This window comes from Morone saxatilis, unplaced genomic scaffold (assembly GCF_004916995.1).
Source record: "Morone saxatilis isolate NCDOM2014 unplaced genomic scaffold, NCSU_SB_2.0 Contig15, whole genome shotgun sequence".
Classification (NCBI taxonomy): domain Eukaryota; kingdom Metazoa; phylum Chordata; class Actinopteri; family Moronidae; genus Morone; species Morone saxatilis.
In genome coordinates this window covers 13,096,335-13,124,039 of record NW_023339707.1, presented here as the reverse complement: position 1 = coordinate 13,124,039, position 27,705 = coordinate 13,096,335, and the positions used below count along the sequence as shown (strand labels likewise).

General features: G+C 44.9%; 2 protein-coding genes across 5 annotated transcripts in view; one reads left to right on the top strand and one right to left on the bottom strand.

Moving 5' to 3' along the window:
• Positions 1-12,432, top strand: part of kmt2d (lysine (K)-specific methyltransferase 2D) — a 31,360-nt gene extending 18,928 nt beyond the window's left edge. For all 4 annotated transcript variants that reach the window (XM_035656890.1, XM_035656886.1, XM_035656889.1 and 1 more), the window contains exons 37-55: positions 299-380; positions 475-541; positions 658-890; positions 986-3,967; positions 4,061-4,210; positions 4,308-4,472; positions 4,613-4,760; positions 4,864-4,942; positions 5,026-5,219; positions 5,410-5,528; positions 5,617-5,752; positions 5,863-5,984; positions 6,095-7,574; positions 7,679-7,815; positions 8,209-8,339; positions 8,664-8,949; positions 9,058-9,131; positions 9,232-9,340; positions 9,467-12,432. In XM_035656890.1, the coding sequence (XP_035512783.1) occupies positions 299-380; positions 475-541; positions 658-890; positions 986-3,967; positions 4,061-4,210; positions 4,308-4,472; positions 4,613-4,760; positions 4,864-4,942; positions 5,026-5,219; positions 5,410-5,528; positions 5,617-5,752; positions 5,863-5,984; positions 6,095-7,574; positions 7,679-7,815; positions 8,209-8,339; positions 8,664-8,949; positions 9,058-9,131; positions 9,232-9,340; positions 9,467-9,559 (6,787 nt within the window). In that variant the 3' untranslated portion in view covers positions 9,560-12,432. The remainder of the gene's footprint in view (positions 1-298; positions 381-474; positions 542-657; positions 891-985; positions 3,968-4,060; positions 4,211-4,307; positions 4,473-4,612; positions 4,761-4,863; positions 4,943-5,025; positions 5,220-5,409; positions 5,529-5,616; positions 5,753-5,862; positions 5,985-6,094; positions 7,575-7,678; positions 7,816-8,208; positions 8,340-8,663; positions 8,950-9,057; positions 9,132-9,231; positions 9,341-9,466) is intronic.
• A 604-nt stretch (positions 12,433-13,036) lies between these two features.
• Positions 13,037-27,436, bottom strand: acvr1ba (activin A receptor type 1Ba). Its single transcript, XM_035656946.1, is given in 10 exon segments — positions 13,037-15,492; positions 15,786-15,916; positions 16,000-16,124; positions 16,844-17,000; positions 17,162-17,234; positions 17,237-17,334; positions 17,658-17,888; positions 18,093-18,353; positions 18,473-18,709; positions 27,208-27,436. Coding segments are annotated over 10 exon segments (1,503 nt in total). The 5' UTR covers positions 27,272-27,436; the 3' UTR covers positions 13,037-15,366.
• Positions 27,437-27,705: the final 269 nt, after the last annotated feature.

Sequence of the window (27,705 nt, the reverse complement as noted above, 5' to 3'; positions counted from 1 at the left end):
AGGGTATGCACTGGTACTGGCACAACAGTCTACTGAGGCAGATATTGAGGTGCATACACTGTTGTTTTCTCAAGACTGTTCTACTCCCTCTCCTAAGGGAGTGACCTAGTATGCAGCAGTGCCACAGTTTAACTGTCTAATATCAGATATCATCACCAGAAACCCATCAGGTGGTGGTAACACCACGGTAATTTACAACTTTTATGCACAGTGGTTTGGAAACTACACAACCCCTACAGACCATTGCTTAATACACTACAGGTATAGTTATATGTTTTATGTTGTACTTTCTCTTCAGGCAACAAGTTTCTCTGCTTGCTCAGAGGCTGGCCTCTGCTCCAGGCACAGATCCAGGTCAACTTACATCTGGACCACCAAAGGTATGCTGTATTGCTTGTCAGAATGTTTTTGTATTTAATTTCAAGTCTTCTCTGCTGTAACTGATTCATATAAATGCTTTCTTTTTGTGTTTAGGAGGGAGAAACCAGTGATCCCACCCAGTCAAGACCCAACCCTCCCCAGTTTGTGCAAGGAATCATCAGTATGTTCAACCAATACTGTGTTTTGTTACAAATGTATTATGTCATTTGAAAAGATGTAATACTGTTGACCCCATTCTCTTTTTAAGGATGTATTAAGTTATCTCTTTTGTTACAGACGATGCAGAACAGCACCAATATGAAGAATGGCTTCTTCACACCCAGCAGTTACTCCAAATGCAGTTGAAATTCTTGGAGGAACAGATTGGAGTTCACCGCAAATCACGCAAGGCACTGTGTGCTAAGCAGCGCACTGCTAAAAAAGCTGGCAGGGAATTTGCTGAAGCCGATGCAGAGAAACTAAAGTTGGTTACAGAAGAGCAGAGCAAAATTCAGAAACAGCTTGACCAGGTGTGTAGATATCAGGTTTACAAACTTTTCTACATTTATGGCACTTGGCATTTTGATATGCAAATAAATATCTGTTTATAATTATTCTCCTCTAGGTACGCAAGCAGCAAAAGGAGCACACCAATCTTATTGCAGAGTACAGAAGCAAGCAGCAGCAGCATCAGCAAGGCTCAGGTCTTCTTACCCCAGGTCATTCTGCCCAGGGGGGGCCCCCTCACATGTTTCCCAAGATGCCTGGCCAGATGGTGATGGGCCAGCAGGGAACACCAGTAATGGGCCAGCACCCTGGCATGATGCCCCAAGCTGGAATGCCTGTCAGGATGCCCCAAGGCCAGCCCTTCATTGGTGGAGCCCAACCCCAGCTCCCTGCAACACTTGGAGCCAATGTAGTAAGGCCTCCAGGTCCTCCTGGGGCTCCAACAGGATTCTTCCCACAAGGGCCTGGAATGCAAGGTGCAGACCCACGGCTTCTCCAAGAAAGACAGCTTCAGCATAGGATGCAGATGGCAAAGCTCCAGCAACAGCAACAGCAGCAACAAGTGATGATGGGCCAGCAACCAATGCCACACCCAAATCAGGCCAGTATGATGGGGAACCCACTAATGGCCCAACAACAAGCAAACACTCAACAGGGAATGCTCGCCAACCAAGCAAACACTCAACAGGGAATGCAGCCCAATCAGCAGACCATGGTGCAGGTTCCACAAGGAATGGTTGGAGGCCAGTCTGTGGCTCCGCTGCCCCAGAACCTTGCAGGAGGCCAGCCTATTAACCATGCTCAAGCCATGATGGCAGCTCAAACTGGAATCATGGGCAACCAGCCAGTTCCACCACCACAGCGGCCTCAGCTGATGATGGGTCAGCAGGGTATGGTTGGATCTCCAGGTCACCCTGGCCTTAGGGGTCCCCAGGTCCAATTGACTCCCCAACAACAGAACATTCTGGCCCAACGCATGCTTGCATCTCAGCAGCAGCAGCAGAATGTTGCAAAGAATTTGGCTCACCTTCAGCAGCAGCAGCAGCAGCAGATGGTACAGCAAAGACAGCCTACACAGATGATCAGTCAATCCAGCCAAGAGCAAGGAGGGCTCTCTCAACCCTCTACCCCACAGATGGGCTCCTCCCCTTCAGCAGGAAGTATCACGCCCCAGCCACAGGGAGCTACAGACAGCCAAAACTCAGGCCCCAAAGAGGGTGGGATCCTCAGCCCTGTTTCGAGAACGCCACCACAGCAGAGTGGACCCTCCACTCCTAATCAGATGACCCAACTAGGCTCTGGAAATGATCATCAAACTGACTTGGGGAGGCAGCAATTACAGCAGCAGCAGCAGCAGCAGCATCAAAACCAGGTTTATATGCAGCAGCAGCAACAGTCAAATCCTCAGTCTGTATCTGAGCAACAGACAGGTATGATTGGAAACCAACAGTCTGGTGTGCTTCAGCAACAGCAGCAACAAATTCCACTCACTCTCCAGAGGCAAATTTCCCTCGGTGCTGACAAGCCAGGTCTGATGACTATTAAAGAGGAAGGAAAACCAATTGATTTCTTGGCTCAACAGCAACAACAGCAAACAGTTCAAAATGCCATGCAGCAGTCACAAGATCCCAGCATCCAGCAGCAAATCATAGGCCAGAACCATCCCGGCCAACCACAGCCTGTTGTGATGGGACATAGTCCACAACAGCAAGCTCTCATGGCCCAGCAGCAAAAACAGGCCATGATGGGCATGATGAGGGTCCAGCAGCAAGGGATGATGGCACAAAGGCCTGCACTTCCACAAGGACAGATCCGCACCCCTATCAACATCCAGGCTATTATTGCTCAGAATCCTCAGCTGCGCAATCTCCCCCCAAACCAGCAGATACAGCACATCCAGGCCATGATTGCCCAGAGGCAGCTCCAACAGGGACAGATGCTGCGGATGTCAATGAGTCAAGGCCAGCAAGGTCAGTTAAGATCTCACATGCCACCAGGACAGGTGCCACAGGTTGGGCAGCAGATGCCAGGAATGGAAGGCCAACAGATGCCATATGGAGCCATGGGGAAGCCAGGAGCAGTGGGCACTCAGCAACAGTCAGGCATGTTGGGCCACCAACCTGGTGTTGCTCCTCAGATACAGCAGGGGATGATGGTCCCTGGGCAGCAACAGCCACCACCAGGGGAGATGATGCAACATATTATGAGAGGACAGGTACCAGTGCCACCTTCCCCTATGGACCATGGCCGTATGGTAAGACCAACATCTCCACGTCAGCCATTACCCAACTCTCCTGGTGATGCACAACGGCACACATTTAATCAAGCAATGGGGATGCGTCCACCCACTCCCAACCAGAACCAACAAGCACTAATGGTGGCTGCAGCAGGCCGCATGCAGGGCTCTCCATCCCATGCGTATTCTCCAAGAGGCCCCTTTGGCATGAGCCCAGCCCACCCGGCCTCACCCCATTCATCCCATGTCTCCTCACCTTCTATAGCTGACAGGGCTGGAAGGGGGAGTCCGTACAGCCAAGTCAGGGCATCTCCACTCAGGTCACCTGGAGCCAGGAGTCCACTTGATTGTCCAGGACTGAAAATAGAAACTCAGACATCAGGCAATGAAACATGTCAGACAGCCTCAGTCACCCCCAATGGTCCACAGAAAGGCATGAATGTTCAACAACAGTCGCAGCAGGTCACAGAGAGCCATGCTCCTCACACACAACATAGCTCTAGAGTAGGGGAGCTATGTAAGATAACCCTACAGAACATTAAACAGGAACCAAGAGAGGTTCAGTGTGATGGTGCAACAGAGCCTCATCCTGGTGCTGTGAAGCGAGAAGCAACGGGAGAGATGGTTACTTCCGGGAACAACACTAGCTTTATTAATGCTGGAAGCGTGGCTGGAGACCCTGGGACTCAAGGCCCTAGATCTGAGACTGGACAGCAACTATTACAGAAACTCCTGAGGACCAAGAACCTTCAACTTGGTGCTCAGAGACCTTCTGAAGGTATCCACAATGAAATCAATGGCCACATCAACACCAAACTAGCTATGTTGGAGCAAAAACTTCAAGGGACTCCACGAAATATGGAGGTATGTTTGTCTTTAGTGCTTTTGATTTTTTTTTTTTGCCCTCATGTTGTTTGTGTGGAAAGAACATCTCATTCATTTTCTCAACTCTTACAGGATTTACAGTCTATAACAAAAAGGGCTCCTGTACAAAAGCCAAAACGCACTAATAAGGCAACTGGGGACCGAGGGCCTAATGCACGGAAGAAGAACAAGAAGGAAGAAGTTGGAAAAAGTGCCGAAGCCCTGATAAAGCAACTCAAACAGGTAAAAGGATGGCCAAAATGAATTTCCTAAATGATTTCTGCCATTGATGTTTACAAGAGTGCTTCTTCATTTTTACTAATGGACATTTATCCTCCAGGGTCTCTCTCTGCTGCCCCTCATGGAGCCTTCAATCACTGCCAGTCTAGATCTGTTTGCCCCTTTTGGAAGCAGTCCAGCCAATGGCAAAGCCCAGCTCAAAGGATCCTTTGGAAATGCGGTGCTGGACAATATCCCAGACTACTATTCTCAGCTACTCACTAAGGTATGACGAAGCTGCAACATGTACCAGTGGTTCGCTTTTGCAGGCTGTGCCAACATTTGGTTGTTGATCCATGCTTCTTTAAGAACAAAATCTTGAAAAAACGTTGTTTTATGAGGATATTGTTGTATTCCTTTTTACAGAGTAACCTCAGCAACCCACCAACACCCCCATCCTCCCTGCCACCTACTCCTCCGCCTTCAGTACAGCACAAGCTGCTGAATGGAGTGACTCCTGGGGAGGAGCTGTCTGAGGGTCAAAAAGACACAGAGCCAGCAGAAGAGCCAATGGGTAAATAATGAGGGATTAGACGATGAAATTATTGTTTTTCATGCTATTTAATTGCAGTGGTGAAGTAATTGGGATCTAAGTACTCTTTAATTTCTCCCTGCAGATTCTGTTACAGAAGTGAAGAGTGTAGACATTCTAGCAGCTCTCCCCACCCCGCCACATAACCAGAATGAGGACATCAGGTACAATAGGAAATTTCTTTGTCAACCAAAATACATGGATTTCTTGTTGCTGGCTATAACTTAAGGGAACTTCTTCTTAACAGGATGGAGAGTGATGACGAGGATGCTCCAGAAAGCATCATCCCGGCATCATCCCCCGAGAGTAACGTAGGAGATGAAACACCACGTTTCCCTCATCTACGGGAGCCTAAAGAGGAGGAGACTGAGAGAGCAATATCGCCCATCATCCCTCTCATACCTCGCACTGCCATCCCAGATATTATACAACATTCAAAATGTAACTACCTCAAACAGTTACATTGCTCATACCTTTTTATACATGTTTTGGTGAAATCCCAAAAAGTCCATTATGTTTTTAGGTTTTATTGTTCAAGTCTTAATTTGACCATTAAATCCATTTATATTGCTAAAAGTGCCAGCGAAAATGCAAACTGCTAATATGGTAATTTTCACATTTTCTTTTGTAGCATTCCCAGAAAACAAACCATTTGAAGCAGCCGATAACAAGGTAGTTTCCACATCCAACCATTGGGACAAAGCCAAAAGCAACGAAGTGTCCGTTACCTTCACATTGTCTTCTGCCGAGGTACGAAGCCATGATATCAATACACCCAGTTTAACCTTTCCTCATCTTCATGCATTGTTAACAAAAACTTGAACTGACTTTTTTCCAGAAACTGAACCATGTCAGGATGGCTATGGCCCAGCTGCTTAATATTAGGATGCCAGGTGCTTATCAGGTGACTTTCCCTCCCCAAAACCCTGACATGCCTGGAGTTGATGGGCCTGGGAAAGGACCCGGCCAGTCAGGTATGCATTTAGAGGCTATTGTTAATTTGGATTGTCCTGTTGTTTACAAGTCTTTCAAGTTTATTAATCCATGAATTCAGACTAATGTGAAGGTGCTCATGCTTTTACAGGGGCTCTGTGTACAAAGGACAGTGCTTCACCCAGCCAGGATGAGTGGCTAAGACAATTTGATGTGTCTCTACCAGGCTGTACATTGAAGAAACAAGTGGACATTCTGGCACTTATTAAACAGGTCAGACATTACAGATCTCTTGAGCACTGTATGAATTATTGATCTGTTTTTGATAAGCTGTCATGTACTACATATTTCTTAAAATATGCTTTTTTTTTTTTTCCTTTCAGGAATTCCCAGAAAAAGAGGACAAACCGGTCCAGCACTGTTACACAACCAATGTAAATGACTTGGATGTGCGCCATCTTCCTAGTATACCGGTGGAGGAATCTCCACCCCCATCGCCGTCCCCTCCACAACCTCCCCCATCTGGCCCAGTTACAACTTGTGAAGCTGAACCTTTGAAAAAATCAGCTCCTCCATCCCCGTCTCCCTCCAGTCCCATCAATGTCCAGATCAAGATAGAGCCTGAACAGGATGTTGGTCCTCCTATTGATGCTGCTCAACCAACTGATGTCCAGGAGTCTGAAGTTGCTGCTCCAGATCCCGTCACAGATCCCGTCACAGATCCCGTCAAAGATCCCGTCAAAGATCCCGTCACAGATCCCGTCACAGATCCCGTCAAAGATTCGATCACAGATCCCGTCACAGATCCAGTCACAGATCCAGCAACTGCCACTGCAGTTCCAGCTCCTACTGCTCCTACTGAAGACCATCTGAGTCCTGTTACCAAGGAGGAGGACTTGACTAATGATCCAGCTCAACCTCCACAAGATTCTCCCACCAACATGGAGTCTTCTCCAAAGGCTGTCAAGCAGCGCAGGCCCCTCTCCCCTGATGAGGAGGTGGAACATCCCAAAGTGAAAAAATGGAAAGGGATTCGCTGGAAGCGTCTTCAGATTGTGATCTCAATACGTAAGGGTGGTTCTAAGAAGGAGAGCAGCCGTGAGGTGTCTGAACTAATGGAACGCCTGCGCATTACTCTTCGACCAGACCGGCTGCCTCGGGATAAACGTAAATGCTGCTTCTGCCATGAGGAAGGTGACGGAGCCACCGATGGGCCTGCCAGGTTGCTTAACATTGATGTGGACCTGTGGGTGCACCTTAACTGTGCCCTGTGGTCCACAGAGGTTTATGAGACTCAGGGGGGCGCCCTGATCAATGTGGAGGTAGCTCTGCGTCGCGGATTGCGGACTCTTTGCGCGTACTGCCAGAAAACGGGTGCCACCAACAGCTGCAACAGAATGCGCTGCCCGAATGTCTACCACTTTGCCTGTGCCATCCGGGCACGCTGCATGTTCTTCAAGGACAAGACCATGTTGTGCACCCAGCATAAGCTGAAGGGCCCCAGTGAAGATGAGCTCAGCGCGTTTGCTGTTTTACGGCGCGTCTACATTGAGCGTGATGAGGTCAAGCAGATTGCCAGCATCTTACAGCGAGGTGACCGTATCCATCTGTTCCGTGTCGGTGGTCTCATCTTTCATGCTGTTGGCCAGTTGCTACCCTCCCAGATGGCAAACTTCCACTCACCCACTGCCATTTTCCCCGTTGGCTATGAGGCCACACGCATCTACTGGAGCACGCGTCTGCCCAACAAGCGCTGTCGCTACCGCTGCCGCATCAGTGAGGATGATGGTCGCCCCCTGTTTGAGGTGCGTGTCCTGGAGCATGGGATGGAGGATTTGCAGTATCGTGACACTACTCCACAGGGTAAGAACTTCTACTTTATGTTGCATAATATCTCTGTGTTTTGACTTTTCCACTTTAGATAACTCTCGTGACCATTGTATGTAACTCACGCTCTTTGTCTTCAGGGATCTGGGAACGGGTGGTTCAGCAGGTGGCTAAACTCCGAGATGAGTCATCCATGTTGAAGCTTTTCACAGAACATGTCAAGGGAGAGGAGATGTATGGCCTCACAATTCATGCTGTCATGCGTATCACTGAGTCGGTAAGAATATGCAGCAGGAAACAGAATCACTTTGTCTCCCTGTTAGAATTGGAGCCGTTTACAAGCCAATATTCAATATGCTATAGGTTAGCATCTGCGTAATAGTGAACTTAAGAATAAGTGAAAAAATAGCACAAACCAGTGAGAGATTTAAAGTACTTGCAAAAGAGGAAAAACAAAAAAAAAAGATGAAGTCTCCTAATTGACTGTTACTGAATAAAGCAAACATTGCAAGCAGACATGACTGTATACAGACAGCTTAACCAGAATCCAAATTGAACCCGGTAGTTAAGACCTGTGGGCTACAGAACCAAGTCTGCTGGGATTTAATGGTTCAAGTGTTGATCAAAGTGCATGATTAACATTATTTTGTGTGACTTTGTTGTGTTTTAGTTGCCTGGAGTGGAGAACTGCCAGAACTACCAGTTCCGATATGGCCGTCACCCTCTGATGGAGCTCCCGCTTATGATCAATCCCACTGGCTGTGCTCGCTCTGAGCCAAAGGTCCCCACACAGTGCAAGAGGTGAAGCAGCATTCAATTAGCAATAAGCCACTAGAAGCTGGACTTTACAGTAACACCCAATGTGTTGTGGTAGGCGCGTAATAATATAATAATAAAGCGTAATAAGAATTCTGTTTTTATGTCTCGTCTTATTATTTCAGTAATTCTAAAGTTTGTGTTCTACCTCACAAACGTATTCCTTTACAGTCGATGAAAGAAGTGATTGCTAACTTGCTCAGGTCAACAAATACGCAGACCCAAAGCACAGCTTTTTTTAAACATTTCTATATGGATGTTCCAAGTGACTGAATACACATTAACCCTTTCTTTTCTGTTTGTCTCAAGGCCTCACACTCTAAATAGCACCAGCGTGTCAAAGGCCTACCAGAGTACCTTCACTGGAGAGCTCAACACACCATACAGCAAGCAGTTTGTCCACTCCAAGTCGTCCCAGTATCGGCGCCTGAAGACTGAGTGGAAGAACAACGTGTATCTGGCACGATCCCGCATTCAGGGCCTGGGTCTGTACGCCGCTAAGGATCTGGAGAAGCACACCATGGTCATTGAGTACATCGGTACGGTCATACGCAACGAGGTGGCCAATCGGCGTGAGAAGATCTACGAGTTGCAGGTACGCCGACTAAATGCAACACAAAAAGCGTTCTGTTGTGTTACAGTTTAAGTGCATGCCAAACATGTATGTCTATTAAAAAGAAATTGTTTTCTTCTTCTACCTTAGAACCGTGGGATTTACATGTTCCGCATCAACAATGAGCAGGTGATTGATGCCACTCTGACAGGTGGCCCCGCTCGGTAAGTGTTGATTTGTTATTGGTTGTCGCCTTGTAAACCTTTTGAGTCTAGTATGTTTGTTGTTTTCTTTTTAACCTTTTTTTTTTCTTCTCCTTTCCAGCTACGTCAACCATTCCTGTGCTCCCAACTGTGTGGCAGAGGTTGTGACGTTTGACAAAGAAGACAAGATTATCATCATTTCCAGCCGTAGGATCCCCAAGGGAGAAGAGGTGCAGTGCATTAGAAAACAGTTACTCACGCATAGACATGTCTCCTTTATTTTACTACCCTGTCTGTTTTTGAAGTTAATTTTTAACTCTAAGCAGCCATTAACTGTCCCCGTTTCTTAATTCTAGCTGACCTACGACTACCAGTTCGATTTCGAGGACGATCAGCACAAGATCCCTTGCCATTGTGGAGCCTGGAATTGCCGAAAGTGGATGAACTAACCGGAAGAAAGAAAAATGGAGAATTCCCCTCTCACTGGTGCCAGAACACTCCTGCGCCAAAGCCTTTGAATCCTACATAGCCAGTGCATAAGCTGTTCTGAAAGATGTGGAGGAAGGCAGGCCTCCGTCATTGAAAGACTAAAGCGTTGACACCTGTAGCCAAAGGTTTGAAGAGCATTAATCAATAAAAGCAACCGACCACCTCCGTCTACAGCAGCTTGATGGTGGGACTAACTTTCATGTTTGGACTAGTGAATCACCCTTTCCTCAGCCAAAACCCTTTCCCCCCTCGACTGTTCTCAATAAGCTTACAGTGGCTGGAAAACAATCCTCAACATCTACCAAATGATTCTGACCCTCTGATATCAATACTCGTAGTGCAGAGCTCACCTGGAGCTTCGACAAAAAGCCATTTTAAAATACTAAGAATGAACTAACGATGATGCATTTTTATGTTCTAAGACGGACCTATTTCCTGTCCTACCTGACCACACCTCCCCCCTCACCTCCCAGAAAAGGCACTTTCCCATCAAGTCATCAATGAAGACAACACGGATATTTGGCTAGCTAGACAATCTTGATGTGGCTCTGTGTAAGAACTACATATGATCGATGGAAAAAAAGAAAATATGTAAGTTAATATAAAATTTGAGATGCTATTGATCTGTGGCTCCAGAGGCACCAGATGTTGTGACTGTGTGGAGTCCCAAGGTGGGTTAGTTGGACCCAGTCTACCTCATTGATTTAGCGGGAAGTGACTGCTTTGTATAAAAACTGTTAACTGCTACTGTGGAACGGGGGGGAAAGGGGGAATGTTTTTATGGGCTTAGCCTTCTCGGACAAGCAGGGAATCTTAAGCAGCAGGTTTGCTCTATCTACTCTATGCTGATGATGATTTACAATAATGAGCCAACATAATTATTATTCATGAATTGTTTATACAGAGGAAATATATGACAGTTTTGATAAGATTATTGCATTAAAATCACAATCAGAAGCTTAGCGGGTGTCCTGTATGCCACCAAATCATCCTGGATATTGATGTAGCTTTTTTCTTTTTTGTTCTCTTTATTTATGTGTCTCAAAACCATGTTATTAGCTGTGTGAAAGCACAATAACATCCACCTTTTTAAGTTGCTTAAAGACCATGATGGTGTGAGTGAATGGCTCTAGGATCACAAGGACACTTAGTCTTTAAAGAAGACTGCGGAGTCCTAAATTAACCAAGTACACATTTGCTTGTTGCTTCATATTTTGAAGTTCCACTTGTTGAAAACCAGCCGGTGGATGCATGACTACTGTCCCATGAAATGCTTTTTATTCCCCCGAACAACCCGATCTTTTCACAACTTAACCTTAAACTTTGAATCATGCCTCTTCCTCTCTGTATTATTTAGTGGACTGTTGTTAAACTTTACTGTAGTAAGTCTTCCTCTGCCTGAGTACAGCCTGCAGTGTTTCTACTTCCCCTGTAGTGTGCTTTTCTAGTGCTGGTACTGTCCTCTCGAGGCTGAACTGATGGCAGGGAAAGACTTATTGGAAAAAAGGGCATTTGTTTTCATTTCTATGTAAGATGAATGAAAAAGTCTTTAAAGGGAGCTTTACTAAAACTCCACCTTCCCATACTACTTTGTTTCCTCCTTCCCCTAACCTAAGACCTCACATGATTTTAAAAATGCAAAGTTGTACAAACTGTATATATAGTATATGCATTAGGGGACAGCAACTCTTTATCCAGCCCCTTTGTAATCAATAAAGTGAAAAGTGTAGAGAAATAAAATTGAAAAAAAAAACCAACCACTGGATATCATTTTAACAAAGATAAAGCTGTATATAAATATAAATATATGTAAAATGGCAAACTAATATCTTTATGTATATGAACCAGAGTGTTTTGCATTGACCTGTTTTTCTATTAGTGTTTTTGCTATAAGCTCTCAGAGACAAGTTTGTTAAAAATAGGTATGAGAAAATGTCTGGTCTTCTCCAATCAATTGCGACGAGAAGCCAATGTGATTATGAAACTGTTTGGATTCATGTGGAGGGTCGTTAATTAGACATGAAAATCACTTCTTGCGTAAAGCAGTACAATGGTGCATAGCATTTGTATTTATGTAATATTGTTCGTGTTTATTTTTCTTTTTATTTATGCTACTGCTTGTTGATTACCAAAACCTGTCCCTTAATCGGTCACAATTGGATTAATATACTCTTGAATGGAAAATCTTGAATTCCCTAGAATATTGTTAGTGTTTTTGCTTTTTATATCTTCCCTATAGAAGTGAATGTGTTGGTAAACCTTGTGAAATGGTTACTTGGCCTAATGTATGTTATGATGTAATACTCAAAGTTAATCCCATACTTAACCTGGTAATGAATTGCACTCTCATAGTATAATGGAGAACTTCTCTAAAGTGGTAGATATTGATCAAGTATCCGGAGCAGTGATATATATATTTTTTGGTATGTTTCTATTTCAAGGGAAGACCATGACGAGACATTATGCCGCTCACTGGATTTTAGCCTGAATAATTTTTAACTTCTCTGAATCTTAATTTAAGTTCTCTGCATATCTTATAATTTAATAAAGTTTGCTCAAATTGAAGGTTTTTTTTAACCTCACCTACTTTTTAAAAAGAAGTTGCATCTGTACAGCAGAGATACTTTTAGGGAATATGAATAAATATAATGATCATTTTTATTGTATGTGGCATGTTTTGTATGGATATTATTTTGAATTGTACATATTTTTTTCAGGACGCCAGAGGTTGCATCTCTTTATATACAGCTTTCCCACTCCCTTTCCCCTTCATCTTATTTCTTTGTCTGCTTTTGTTTCTTGTAAAGGAAAATAAAATGCATTTTAAATATGTGCTAATTTTTCTTTTTTTAGAACTCTTTAAAACTTCAAGCAGCATTGGCATTGAGCTTGAAGGTTGACTTAGTAAATATAACATGAACTCAAGGTCCACATAATTCAGACACTACATTTGAACCGACTAACTTTGGAAGAAATCCACTTTTACTTCATTCAGACTGCCGAAGCCTCATTAACTTCAGATATATATATTTAGCCTATATTTTTGCAGGCAACAAGGACTGTGGGTTTTCTTTGGAAGCGCATTAGGGAGAGATCTAAAGGGGAACTCCACTGACACTCCACTTCCAGGTTAAGGGAGTAATGCTGCATGTGAAAAAATAAGGCATTTTGTGACTCCACAAAATGTGATACATTTTTATCAGTTGGGGTTGAAGACTAATTTGAAAATAAAAAAAATATCTTGGTGTGTAACTGTTTCCTCATCTCTGCTCTAGGCTCCATAAGCTGTTACGAGCATTAGAAATAAGTGGAGTGTTTTAAAGCAGGAGGAATGGTTACAAGAACCAAACCTGTTACTTTAAGAGGATAGGAAAGGATAAGTTCACATATTTCCAACTTAAACAAATGACAATGAAAACATTTTGAATGAGCACCAGTCACAGGTAAGAAAAAGAGGAATTTATTGTATATCATCTATATACACCTTTCAACCTTATCTGAAAAGATTTGCACAACATGATTTGAAATCTTGAAGAATTACTCATGAACATGATGTCTGATGGTCATATACCCATGGCAACAAACCAAACATGGACAGGTGTGTTTTTGACAATTTTGGTTCAACTGACAGCAGCCTCCCTTTTCCCCTCCCAGCTCTCCTTCTCCGATCTGCCTGCTGAACTTCTACCCACGTTTTCAGTAGCAGCAACATTTCTGGGGTACACAGCCAACGACCCGAACAAAAAGGGAAGAAAGAAAAAACGACAGGTAGGAAGAGGGAAAGACGAGTCTTTAGTTCATCTACCTCAGTGCAGACGACCCAGTGTTTGAGACAGCATGCAAAATGGATACTTACATGACACGTGGATTCAGGATCAAGTGATGACATAACTAACGTTAACTAAAGTCCATGTGGACATAACAGTGCAGAGCCCAATGGTGACAAATGTCAGTGTAATACTTTCATAGTTTTGTCTGCAGATCGACTCGGAGCTGCAGACGACAAAGTAGAATGAAAACATGCAGTTTCACTTGACAGCATGTCAGTCTTTGAAGGTAAAACGTCTCAACTACTTTTCACATCTAACCGTATGTTCCCTGTGTGTGAACTGTCAGCAGCTGGCTTTATTTCTGAATAAACAGCCATTGGCAGTATCAGAATTCAAGGTTACATGATGCTCCTAAATATTCCAGTGTTAATGAGAAAGAGATGCCACCCTGGAGGACGTGTGGAGAAACAGATCTGCATTACCGAGCCCTGAAAAGAACTCAACAAGTCCAACAATTATACATAAAAAAAAACAACAAAAAAAACAATGAAGTTGCAGCAAAATGATCTGGGATCAGTAGTACCACCAAATTGCCATAAGAGGAGCAAGTTAAAAACAAATTCCAGCAGATGACACCATCTATTTCCTGGCACAGTTCGAAACCATGCAGACAGATCAAACAACAGACTTCTGAAAGTACCATTCAAGCAAAAATCACTGTTCAAAATGTCACACTGGTGCTTGTGGCATAAAAGAAAAAAAAAAAATGCACGTTTTATATACAAATCATATGTACCCATCATCAGTAGTGTCTAATGTCAGAGTCAAAAGAAAACACCCATCATGATGTCTTTACACAAAACACAAAAATATATTTTAAAAAAACAAACTGTTTTTCATTGCCATTTCATACGCCTCTTATTTGCTCAGTGTGCACGATGGCATTGCCTGTCACCAAAGGGGGCTATAGGTGCATCCATATATGCACCGAGTATCTTATTAAATGAATGCGACAACCCCTTATAACGCCTGAAAAGGTGGTGAAGACTCGGACTGAACGCTAATTTTCACCTCAAGACTCTGGCTTGTCACGTCTCATCTCACAGTGTTCATCAATATGAAATAAAAACTATCAACAAATAAATAAAAAGTAAAAACCATCCCAAACATTATCCCTGCCACGTTTCAAACTAACACCGGGACTGGACCACATCCGTTACGTGATCCCCGCACGTCTCACGCATGATGAGGAAGCTACAGTTGAGTGCAACTAATTTCTGTTCGTAGGATATTCAAGTGAGGGATTAAAAAAAGCTAAATCCGGCTGTCCATGCTTTATTTACCAAATAACCCATTACTGGTTTTGTCTAATGAACTACAGCCTATACCAGAGGACAGTTTAGTGTCTTAGAAACATGCTAGTAGTCCAGACATCTTCCACACACACACACACACACACACACACACACACACACACATATTCACTCACAGCAACAGAATGTGATGTTGCATGGCCAACACAATATGAAGTGTTATTATTCTTAAACTTAAAACCCACAAGGTTCTTGACTCTTCTGGACAAGGTTAGTCCATCATGGGACAGACTCTCAGAGAGGTAAAAAAAGATCAAAACAGAAAAAAATCCTGTCACTGTACAAATAATTCCTGCCATGGGAAATGAAAAAACAAAAACTTGAGTGTGATGATATTAACAGTGGTAGTGCTGTAGTGTTGTGGCCCATGGAGGAGGGGGTCGAAGGGAACGGGGAGGAGACACGAGGAACAGAGGGAGGCGGGGGAGGGGGAGAGAAAAGTCAGGAGGGGAAGGGTGACTCAGTAGTTTTGGCTAAAAAGGTGAGGTAGGCCTCGTCACAACTTGGAGTGTGGCTTTAAAACTGGCAGGGTTTTCATTTGCAGTCTGTCTTTAGTGTTTGCTTCCTATGGGAGTGTGGTCTGGTTGTGCGTCTCCAGCGCGTCTCTATACGCCGCCTGGCCGCTCACATCTTGATGTCCTCCTCCACGCTGAGCTGAGACAGGGTCTTCTTGATGCGCAGGGCCGTCAGTCTGGCCGCTCCGTTGGCGTACCAGCACTCCCTCATGATCTTCCCCATCACACGCAGTGACTGCACGGAAGAGGAAACATGAGTCATATGTTTTTTAATCTGAACCGTGCGCTACCATAAAAGAAGATAAACCGTTGGACCTTTTACAGGACAGACATTGGGTAACTTAACACTTTAACATTATAACAATGAAATTAGGCTATAATATTAATGTAATACTCCCCCCACAACAATAGTTTAGAAATCAGCATTCCATATTCATGTACTCCCAACTGCCTTCCTATACAGACACTGAATGTACTTTTAGAAACCCGCCAGTGCAGCTGTTGGCGTGTCTACAGAGTGAGAAATACCTCGTAGCTCTGCCACCAGTTGGGCACATTGGGCCTCAGTTTCTGGTCACACACCACCTTCCTCATCTCCTCTATGGAGGGGTCAGAGGGCACGAGGTCGTAGTAGGGCAGCTGGTACTCCTCGTGGATACCTGCAGTACACAAGGGGGAACAGTCTCAGTCTGGGTTTTCCTGTTCACTCACATGAGCTGCTGTTCGTGGTTGGGGGTCTTACCTCCTGCATTGCAGCGACGTGCAATCTCCCAGTACACCAGGCCCAGCGCGTATATGTCGGCACACTTGAAGGAATCAAAGTGTTTCATGTTGATGGTTTCGTCCAGGACTTCTGGAGCCATATACCTAGGGTGGGCAATGATAATAGTATCAAATGAGAATTTCCTATCGTAAAGGGGGTCAAAACCATAGACTTTTCATATTTTACTAAATACAATTCAGAGTTAAATGAATTATAATTGTTTTGGGAAAAAATAACTCAAAGGTCCTCTGAAAGGTCCAAAGAACTTAGGCAAATAGCTCAATTTGGTAACAATATTTAAAATACAGATAACTTTACTTTCATAAACATCCATGGATTAAAAAAAAAAAAATTAAAATGTGTCACTCAATACTTTAGGACTCATCGGGTCCTACTGAGGACAGAAATAAATAAATGAAAAAGAATAATTTTTAAATGGTATGAATTTACAGCAACAGGAAAGTGTTGAATGGGGACGCTGACACGGTTCTTTGTAATGAAAAAAAGGTGTCATAAAGTTCAATGGTGCCGCTCATTAATGGGTTTTTAGACACCATGGAGTTCTATGGCACAGAGGAACAAGCAGGGCCTGAGCCACACACACACACACACACACACCCCACACACAACACACCACACACACACCCACACCACGCACCACCACACCACACACACACCACACAACACACCGCCACCAAGCACACGAACACAACAACACACACAATGTAGAAGGCTGCCAGACATACCCTTCAAAGACACTCAAGATCCCTGCTGTATGTCTCCATTTGTGTGCTTATGAGTGAATGAGTATGGAAACATTTACCTCTTAGTGCCCACGCGCTGGTTCGGTGCTATATCGATTGTGTCTGTGATGGACTCGTGGCGGACTGCCAGGCCGAGGTCAGCTATAGCACACATGCCGTTCTTCTTAACCAGGATATTTTTAGACTTGAGGTCACGATGAGCAATGCCAGGCTTACCTGCAGGAGAACGGATAACACATCATTATATTTGCATCAAGAGCTCAGCAGACATAGCGCATGCTGAAGGTAAATAACTACTGTGTGCGCTTTCACGCTGCTGCTGTGTTCATTTGTTTGTTTCACTGTGTGCTGCGTTTAAACATGACAGGTCATCTCACCCTGAGTGCCGAGGATCTCCATGTGGAGATGTTCCAAAGGCCCGCTGCAAGCTGAAAGCGCCAGTTTGATCAAATACCTCCGATGGTGACAGAGTAGCGGTTCAGGTAGTCAAAAAGAGAGCCGTGCTCGTGATAGTCTGACACCAGCCACAGCTGAGTCCATGTGCCATTGTCTGAAAGAGGGAAAAAAACAATACATGTCAGAGAGTATTTCCATGGTATTATATTTCACAATGAATGGACAACTTGCTTTAGCTAAAACTGACCGGTGTAAAAGACAATTTCTAAACATCTACAACTGAAATATGGAACCCTTCCGTATCTGCACTTCTTTTACATTTAGCTTTGAAAGGACTTATTCTTACTTTGACTGTCTTCAAAAGTAAATGGTTGAGGAATTCCCCTGAACAAGGTTGCTTCAATCATGTTATGGATAAATGTCTGTAATGATCATGTGACTGGTACAAGTCTCCACCCGGCCCACAAACTTCCTCACCTTTATTGTCTGCTGCAATGAATCCCAGGATGTTTTCGTGCCGCAGCATGATCGTCTGGTAGATCTCAGCCTCTCTGAACCAGGAGCGCTCCTCTCTGGATGAGAAGATCTTCACCGCTACATCTCCTCCCCTCCACTTCCCTCTCCACACCTCGCCAAAGCGACCCTTTCCTATGATCTCCTGCAGCACAATGGTCCTAGCCACCGTCCGCTGCACAAACAGGGGCAAACCTGCAGGGGGCAGTAGTAAGACAAAGAATAAATTACCCAGGATTCCATGTCGACTTGTTTTGTGGAGTGTGGAGTGGTGGGAATACCCCGAGCGGACGAGTGCTGACAAATTAGTATGAAAAGAAAATGTGTTTTCCTAAACTAAACATATATATTTTTTCCATTACATCAATACGTCACATTATGTCGGCAGCATGAACTGACCCGAGCCTGATCCGGACGTGGACATGTCATAGATGAGGTCCTGTAGAGTCTTGTCCTTGGCCAAGTATAGATGGTCACAGGATGGGTCCTCTACCTCCAGCCTCTGCCTGTGGCTGTAGGCCCTCTGATGATACTGGAACAGGAATACTCCGACCATCAGCAGCACACAGAGGAGGAACACCGGCCCCGCGATGACCGCCACAAGCTCCACTGGCCCCCAGGAGCTTCCTGAACCTGGCCACTCTCCCTCCTTTGTTGGAACTAGAGGGATAAAATGAACGAGACAGAGAAGCAGAAGTGATTACTTTGACTTTTAAACAGACTGAAACAGTGCCACTGTTGAACTGAAAGAGCTCTGCTGTGTAATGACGGAGCCTTACCGGGGACTTTCAGGTCAATACTGTTGCAATAATCTTCATAGCAGCAATGTGTGTTGAGCAGGCCTTCGGCACTCAGACAGTAGAAGGGTTGTCCTGGGGGCACCAGGTTGTCCCGGTTGATACAGATGCGTACATGTTGCTTCTTCCCCTGGAAGTTATACGTGGAGGCCATGCAGGCGCCATCTGTCTCACACTCATAGCCTGTCTTCTCACAGTTTGTGCAGTTACAACGTAGAGCTGTAGAAAGGACAGAGAGTTCATTAAAACCAATTCATCAGACAGAGCCATGAGGTCAAAAGTTAATCTATTTCACTTCTCCATTTTATCCAGTAGGGGGCAAGCTAAGCCAACAGTTTCAACACAGGATGTAAAGTGTGTAGTGTCCCATTCAGTTGTAGGCATTTTGTGGCGTGCAGACACAGAGCTTTGAGTTGAACAGCGGCAGCCAGACGGCCCCGGCGGCCCTGAAATCAGATCCTTCACTGCAGATGAACCCAAACACGCAGGGTGGAGACAGACCTGCCCAGTGGGACAGGCAAAGTGAAACCCAACAAGGGGAGAGGGCTCCTGCCAAATCCCCAATGCAGCATTTTGCTTCTTCCCTCTCCTCTGTCTTTCTCACACTGACACAGAGAGCTGCCACTGTTTGAGCTAATGAGACAGGAGTTTTATTAAACACAGCACACTCCTGCACGGGGACCTATTAAAGCTGACACAATGGAACTCCTGCCGCTGCCACAATAAGACTACGGTGGTCCGTCTACACACTCAAATGAGGTCAGAGTCAGAAAGTCCGCACAAATCTGCCACATCTAAAACAGAACCAGAGTTGGTGGGCCGGCCAAGAGAGCAAAATACTGCAAACTGATTAGATTTGGGGTAATATGCGATTGAGTCATAGCACACATGCTTCTCATTTAGAGTAAGGTCAGCACAAAAGGCTTCTTCCAAGGTCTTTCTACGACCAAACCGTGCAAAGCAGGACGAGGCAAGGCTGGATGGATGTGGGACTAGTTTTCACATGGGGGAAAAAAAAAACCCACGGGAAGTGCTCGTGCTCAACTGAACCCCTGTCAGTGTGGTAAATGACAAACTGACTGACTGACGACAGGGCTGTGAGCGAGGCGTGACAGGCCGAGAGCTGATCCTCGGTTGGAAAACAAAGGCTGGACCACTCAAGACTGATCGCTGTGGACTTAGTGGAGACAAGACCACTGTACCAGCAACAATAAAGGAGACACAAAGCAGAGAAGAATTTCAAGCCTTATTCTCCTTCAGAAAGAAGAGGCTCAGCATCGGTTGGACCACTGACAACGGCTGGCCCAGAGGAAAGAAAAGATTTTAAGAGTGGCGAGCTTCCACTAATCCTCTGCGTCTTATCCTGAGGGTTTCTTTGACCGGATGAGCTCACTGATCTTCCATGTTTGTACCGACTTGGGTCTCTTGTCAAAAGGTGTCAGCAGATTTTAGCACATTCTTGAACCAACAGAGTCGTCGAACGATTAGACTTTGTTCAGTACAGTTTGTTTAAATAAATGAAAGACTTCAAAATGACTGATACACTGGTTGCGCCAACAGCATGTAACATCCAAATGGCCAAAACCACAAATGACTGTGTCATAGGTCTGGGAGGGAGCATTTTGCGTGGGGGCATTTTTTTGTATGTAGCGTGTATGTCTGTTTGTTTAATGGTAACTGGAAATGTTGAACAATTTCAATAATATTTCTCATCTGTTTCGTGTGGGTGTGTATCCTCTCCAGGAGTTGAGCGGGAAAGTGGCAGGAACTGTGTCCAAATTCACTACAGTTCGCATGCAGATGGAATTTCCTGCAGATTACACAGAGGTGAAGCAGGCTGTGTCTGATAAAGACAGAAAAACAAGTCCTGTGCCACATCACGCTAATCTGCAACATTAATGGAGCAAATCGCTCGGCTACATAAAAGAGATGACAGCCATAACAGCCGTAGGTTAGAACGGCACTCAATATCCATCATCAAATTCACACAACTTGAATCCGTCTTTCCATTAGGCTCTTCTGTAGGCATGATGTTTGTTGCACCTCACGGAAATAAATCAATCTTTGGCTAGTGAGTCCAGACAGGAGCCATTTGGATCAATCTATCCTCAAACTAAGACTGACTTTTTAAAAAGCCGTACGTCTTCGAGGGAAACAGTTTTCCACACCGCACTTAACACACACACACATTACAGTTAACTGTTGTAAGCTAGATTTATTGTTTGATTTTTCACATAAGAATCAAACTGACGGCTATAAACTAGTTCCCACCACATCCACACTGCACCAATATACGGCAATAAATTAACAGCAGCCGTCTGATAGGAACACCCTGATTTGACATGAACAGGCATCCATCATGGAGACTGTGTGTGTGGTAAGACAGATGGTCCACAGACATACAGACAGAAGCTCAGGAAGGAAACCAAACATGGCTGAAAACACACACATTGCCCTCTGGAGCCAGCCATGGTTGGTTTGTGGTCTACCGAGAGTTTGGTTTGTGGCAAGTCTTCGTTTCGATGGAGTCTGCTTCCACACAAACAACCATCAACATTATGGGTGGCCAATATAAAAACTGAAAATCTAAGCTGACAGAGACCAAGACCTGATCTAGTTAACTAAACAGCCACTAAATTACTGTAATTTATTATATTGGAGCAAGAGTTCTGTATCAAGATACTGCCACAAAACAGTCCCGCTCGCTGATTTTCTGCCAAACAATATTTCACAAAAGATGGCACAATGTGAAACCAAGACCTGAAAAATAAACGTTCAATTCAAAATGAGTGTCAAGCGAGAGCGGGCACTAATATATAACTGAAGTGAACAATGCACTAGCGAAGAAACTCCAATCCCACTAGCATTTGCCCAAATGCCATTTTGTTTGCACACTGCTCTGCATATTTCCCTGGATTCAGAGCAGAAGTGTTACAAAGCTGAACTTGAAGGAATAACATCAAGCCTAAAATACACATGGATGTGAGCAGAGGCCGGGTGCTTGTGGTTTTTGAGTGAACTCTGCTCTTGTATCCACATAATTGGTGGTCTTTACACTGGTCCTTTGTGTGGAGATTAAGGCGACATGAGGAGGGATTGGACCAGCCCCTGCGCGAACAAAGAGCAGAGTGGAGTGGGGGAGCGCACTTCTGCGTGGAGCAGCGCTGGGGGATGGGTGGTGCACAGGGGACAGGCCAGGGGTAACAGTAACAACCCCAATGTTTGGGGGCCGCTCTGGGCCAGACAGGATGGGGGCTGCTCCCAAATTGGGCAGGACAATACATGGGGGAGGGGACCGAGGGTAACGAGCGGGACTTACAGGGCCCCCCAGCTGCGAGTGAGATCTGCCCAAGTGACCAGCTGCGACCGCCATTAAAACCCAGTCTAGACTTTGACTTACGGGAGGGGGTCAATAACAGGAAAAGGGAACAGTGGAAGAAAGGGGAGAAAACGGCGCAAAGAGCGAGCGTTTTGAGCTGTGTAGTGTGTGAAGTTCCTATCATTCCGTTCATGTTGAGACAGGAAATAGCAGACGCAGTGAGGAAGGGATTAATAAAACATTGTTGCCATAACCAGCGTTGCCTTAACTTGGACCCAACTAAAAACAGCGTAGTCTCATTTCAAACGTGTTTACACATTAACCTTGATGACGTATTGTGTGTGTGTGTGTGTGTGTGTATGCCAGTGTATACATGTGTTGTTCAGACCTACTCATGCAGAGCCGCCTTGTCAAAACAGAGGTGAACTTTCTAGTATGGCAAGATGATGAAGTCTGTGGAAAATACTCTTAAGCGTGCTCGGCGCAGGGCAGCGGGGTTACGCAAACAGTGGGTTTCTGGGGGCTGAGCGACGCAGACAGAGACAGTGTGTGTGTGTGTGTGTACGGGGAGCAGAGCACCATTACCAAAATGCACTGGCTGAAATTAGATCCATACAGATACCAGACTGAGAGCTGATCAAGACAAGCAGACGCCACCAGACAGTGTGAGTGCAAACACACACACACACAGACAGACACACGCACACACCACAACTGTGTCCTAATCAATGCTAGTGGAAGGAGGAAAGTCATTACCTTTGTCTGCATCTCAGGGTCAGATTACTGATCTGATTCTAAAGTGAAGTCTCTGGGGCTAAGGCTGCTTCTACTATCTCTACCAACCACCAGCCTCTAGGCTACATCCCATCCTGTCTGTCTGTCTGTCTGTCTGTCTGTTACCCCGGATGAGTTCAAAGGCACACAAGTGTGAGCACAGGCTCAATTTGGACATTATGCTGCTGCCCAAATACCCACACTGGTCCAACGTTGCCTCTATAATGCCCAAGTATGTTTCAGTACCTTGAGCCAATGCATCTACCACGTGACTTGAGCTTAAACACTCTTCTGAGTATTAGCAGACCAGAGACTTAACAATTACTCTCTGTCTTTCTACAACTATGGCTGGTTATCAGACATCAGCGCTGTTCCTGATTTTAAAAGTCCAGTGTGTAACATTTAGGAGGCACTATTGGCATCAGAAAGGGAACAGGTCCTCTTCCACAGAGTTGAACTACCACATATTTACAGTAGCCCAGAACAGACAAACACTGGCTCTAGATGGGGCTTTTGGCATTTTTTCCACACCCACCGTAGTTTCTTCTACACACTGCGCTGTATTCAAACAGCTGCAACCTGCAACTTTGCTGCTAGATGCCACTGAATCCTACACTCTGGTCCTTTAAAACACAATGCTATTTTTGGACGACTCTCATTTTTCATTATATTGTATGTTTGCTGTTGATTGGACATTGTCAACTTTTAACACTTGAGAACTTTGGCTCAACATGAGGTATAAAAAGTAGTGAAACCACCATTTTATTGGCATAAGAATAGAGAGTGTTCAAACTATCTATCTATATCTTGCTAAAGTGTAAGATAACTCCATATTACAAGCTACCATCTTTTAATAGAAACACACTTTATGGCATTACATCTTTTAGCTTCCATTGTCTTAATAATGAACAGAAATCAAACATCATAAAGATCCTTTACACAAGATAGCTGACAATAAATCAGGAATACGATGGAAAAATTATGCCACACTGTTCATTGTGGAAAATAAAAAAAAAATATTATCTGAAGTTATTTTGCATACAATGCGTTATCAGATAATGTTATGACACCAAAACAACTTCATCTGCCCACCATCAACACTGTGTTGATATAGGAAACACACAGGGATGGCCACATTAATATTTAGATGATATGTTACTAAGAAAATTATATTTTCTGCTCAATAAAAAAGGAGCAACTTTGCATAATGGAGTTTATTGCAAGGACGATTTCTTAAGTTCAGGTGTGAACCGACATCACTACGGAGGCCTGGGAAAGGAAAGAGGTAGAGGTTTACAAAGTGTACCTCGAGAACTAGATAGATTGTAGACACTCACTATATTCCCAGAGCCAAATATGTCTTACCCACTGCCCACCCTGCATCACACCTATCAAAGTAAATCATTGCCAGAGAAGTATTGGAGAAAACTTGACAAGCAGACTGCACACCTTCGAGTGGAAAGCGACCAGGCGGAGCAGGTCTAATCTACATTCCAACAACAGCCAAAAAAACAAATCAAACACCTCTACAAAGAGACCTGTAATGGAGGGCGGGTGTCAGGTTCAGCCCTATAGACATGAACTCAAATAGCTACCAGGTCTGTCTGGGTGTACTGTGACAATAACAACTCCATCTCCAAGTACTGTTAAAGGTATGGCACGGAACGCAGATGTCGTTTTACCACCTACACATATACTACAAAGACCCTCTAAACAAAGAAAGTGTTCGGGGGTACAGCACGGAGAAATGGACAACCTAAAGTGAAATTATTGGCTCTGCGGTGGTAGTAATCCCTTGTGGTCCAACGTGGGTAATGGCGGCGCTGGGTCAGGCAGAGGCTACGCTGTCTGCTGCAGCAATTAGGGCTCTGAGCCTCCGGGCCAACGGAGGTCATTAACGACACTGGTCATTATGGGGGGGAAACTAGACCACCCCAGACCTGACCTGACCCTGACTGGCTCCGTGCCACATTATAGAAACTGTTGGTAAACACAGTTTTCTAAAGAGGAGGTGTCTGAGCCGGGGAGTAATCTGAAAGTTTATACAGCGGACGTGCAACTTTGTTTGGAATCAATTTAGCTGCAGGGATCCAGCAGCCAAAACATCCATCCATCTAGAACAGGTCTCAACAACTGCTACACGTTTAGGAAAAGAAACACTTTCTCCTTTTCAAGCTTAAGCCAGCTTGAAATACTACCACCCTCACCCTCCCTCCCTCGTCCAAACTCTTCTCTTTACAGACACACACCTTTGAACCCAATAAGTTTCAACCTTTCTCCGTACATTCCCTTGGCTCTGATCTAATGGGCAGGTGTACACATGTTCCCAACGGACTAGTTCATGCTCCGTCCACCTGAACTCGCTCACGTCGAGTTTGAAATTAAACAGCACCTGTAGCAGAGTTTGGCTCTGCCCTGAACTATTTGAGAAGGAGGGACTTTTCGGTCTCTAATCGCCCTGTCTTGATAGTATGTGGAAGAGCTACTAAAAGTGAGTGCAGAGTTCATGGAACCAAAAGGCCTTACTAGGAAAAACACCGCCCAAGCTACAGCCTTTTATAGCACCCTATGGTGGCAGTGAGTAAGTGAAAGCAGAAGTAGGACCACAGATAACAAAGTACAGATTAAATTCTGATAAAGCACCAGGTCTTTCATGTGACAGAGATAGAGGATGGAGGGGGCGGGAGGAAAAAGCAAAAGAGAGGGACGCGCCCTACCTCAAGGCAGTGCGGTTGACAGTGCCCATATCACATTGCTATTGTGTTCAATGCAACCAGGCAGACGGCGTCACACAGGCATGCAATGCCCATAATACCAGTGACTCCTAATCCTTATGAAGTCAACAACACGTGATGGATTCATCAAACCTGTGAGTAACGAGTATTCTCACAGAAAACACACTACACTTCCCACAATGCCTGGAATCGGCTCTGGCATAGCGCATTTCAGGCTCGTCTGGTTTCCGTCCTTTCATGGCGTAATCCATTATATGCTGGAAACCCATGGCTCCAGACAGACTTGTGGGCCCCCTACGCGACAGACCCCGCCAGCTGGACAAACCCGTCATCACCCCCTGTCTACTCCGGCCACACACCCACCCCCACTCTCCCCTCACACATCACTGTTATTGTTGGAGTAACCCAGTCAAACAAATGGACCACTCAGGTGTGATCACTTTCCTAGCATGCCTCAAACGAACCCATCAACCTCGGGTGTACCGAACCCTTGTCTAAACTTAGCGGGGGTGGGATATTCATGTGTCTCTCAGTAGGATGACTCAAGTGGTTAAAGCACAACATACTCTCTAATAGCCGACGAATGCAATCACGCTGTTTACTCTGGCACACAGAGGTGAATTTCGACTTCTGGCTACTTAGTTTATCTGTTGAGTGGCAAGTTCTAACAAGGCATCTCGAAAAAGCAGAGCTCATGGGAAGAGCAAAAAGGGGGTTTGCGTAATCCAAGAAATGACTGTGTCTCAAGTGAAAATCTATTAAATACTAACGCAGCGTGTTTTGGAGTAAAGTCAAAAGATGAGCAGACATGCCGCAGAGGCAAACACCCACAGGTTTTCAGTGAACATATGCCCAGTTGAGGCTGTGGTGTGGAGCAGGGTATCAGCTGCTCCAGCAGAAGGGGACAATTCAGACTGAAGCAGCCCCATAACTGGCGCCTCAAAAGACCCCACTTGCCACATTTCCATCACAATGAACCCAGACTTCAACTCTGACTTCTGTCTGGGACGGATGAATACACGGCTGTTGTCACCCTATGCCAGCATTCACTTTCTGCTGGAGGCCACTAAGCAGCCTTTTCACTCCTTACAAATGGACACCAATGGAAGAGCTGCCAGTGTTTACTCTCAAAAAACACATTTCATGCACAAAGTAGGTTAGGCCTTCATTCAGAGACTGCTTCTTCTGCTCGGTGCCCAGCGCGCACTACATGTGAGAGGAGGAGGAGGGGGAGAGAGACTGCACATGTTTAACCAATAACGCTATCACTACAGGGTTGTTGTGCCCGAGCGAGGCACCGATAAGCAGCCACAAGCCAACACGAGTGTGTTTTGTAAATATGTTAGCAGAGCAGCGACATTTAACTCCAGCCTCAACATTGCAGACTGTCGATGTATCTATCACTCGCCTCTTGGTCTTGCCCGTACGCCACAATACGGACGGGTTTTAATTCAGTCAACAGAAGGCACAATTATCGATCACGTTTAACTTTACACAGTTCATTATCCAGTTTAAAGCTAGCCGACGTTAGCTGCCTCGAAACAAAAACAGCCCCACCATGTTGTTGTTGTTGTGGTTTCGCTACTTGCTCCGTGCTACATAACGACCACTAACACGTCGGGGTTTTTTTTTTTTTTTAATTTATTTATTTATTTATTTTTAAAGTCAGTCGATAAAAATCAAAATCGACCACAAACAAACACAACAACGTGACTTTTTTTTTGGTCCAACAACCAACCGTGAAGGTTTATTTGAGGTCGACGCTAGCTAGATACGGTTAGCCAAATCCCTGATACAGAGCGCCATGACGATGAGCGACAACAGGCGATGCCCAGTCCAGGAAAACACATCGAGACAAAAGCCGGAGAGGTGCTCAGCTGAAAACTTACCATTACCGACAGCCACCAACCCGAGCAGGGCCAGCAGCGTTAGGGCAATTTGTTTTAGAGCCATTTCTTCTGAATTCCCATCTCTCCGCGATGAAATGTGTCCGAAGTGTGTCGTTATCAACACGACCAGACCTGAAACACAACCACAGACCGACCGCACACACACATACAAGCACACAGACACATACACACACACACCACACCGCCAAATACTAGCCAGCCAGCCAGCCGGGCGAGTGACGTGTTTAAAGGGGTGTGTGCGTGCATGTTTAAAGGGGAGGGCTGCCTGCTGCACGTCCCCTCTGCCACCGAGGTCAGAGCTGTGTGTTGTAAATAATAAAAACAACAAAACAAAACAAAGTTGGGTGAATTACAATCTGTCTGTCTCATATGGTTTCATATTTTGCACACCGTTTTACCGCATATATATATAGTGTATATATTTTAATTATAGCCTATATTTTCTATTATATATTATAATATTCCTATTTTGTGATT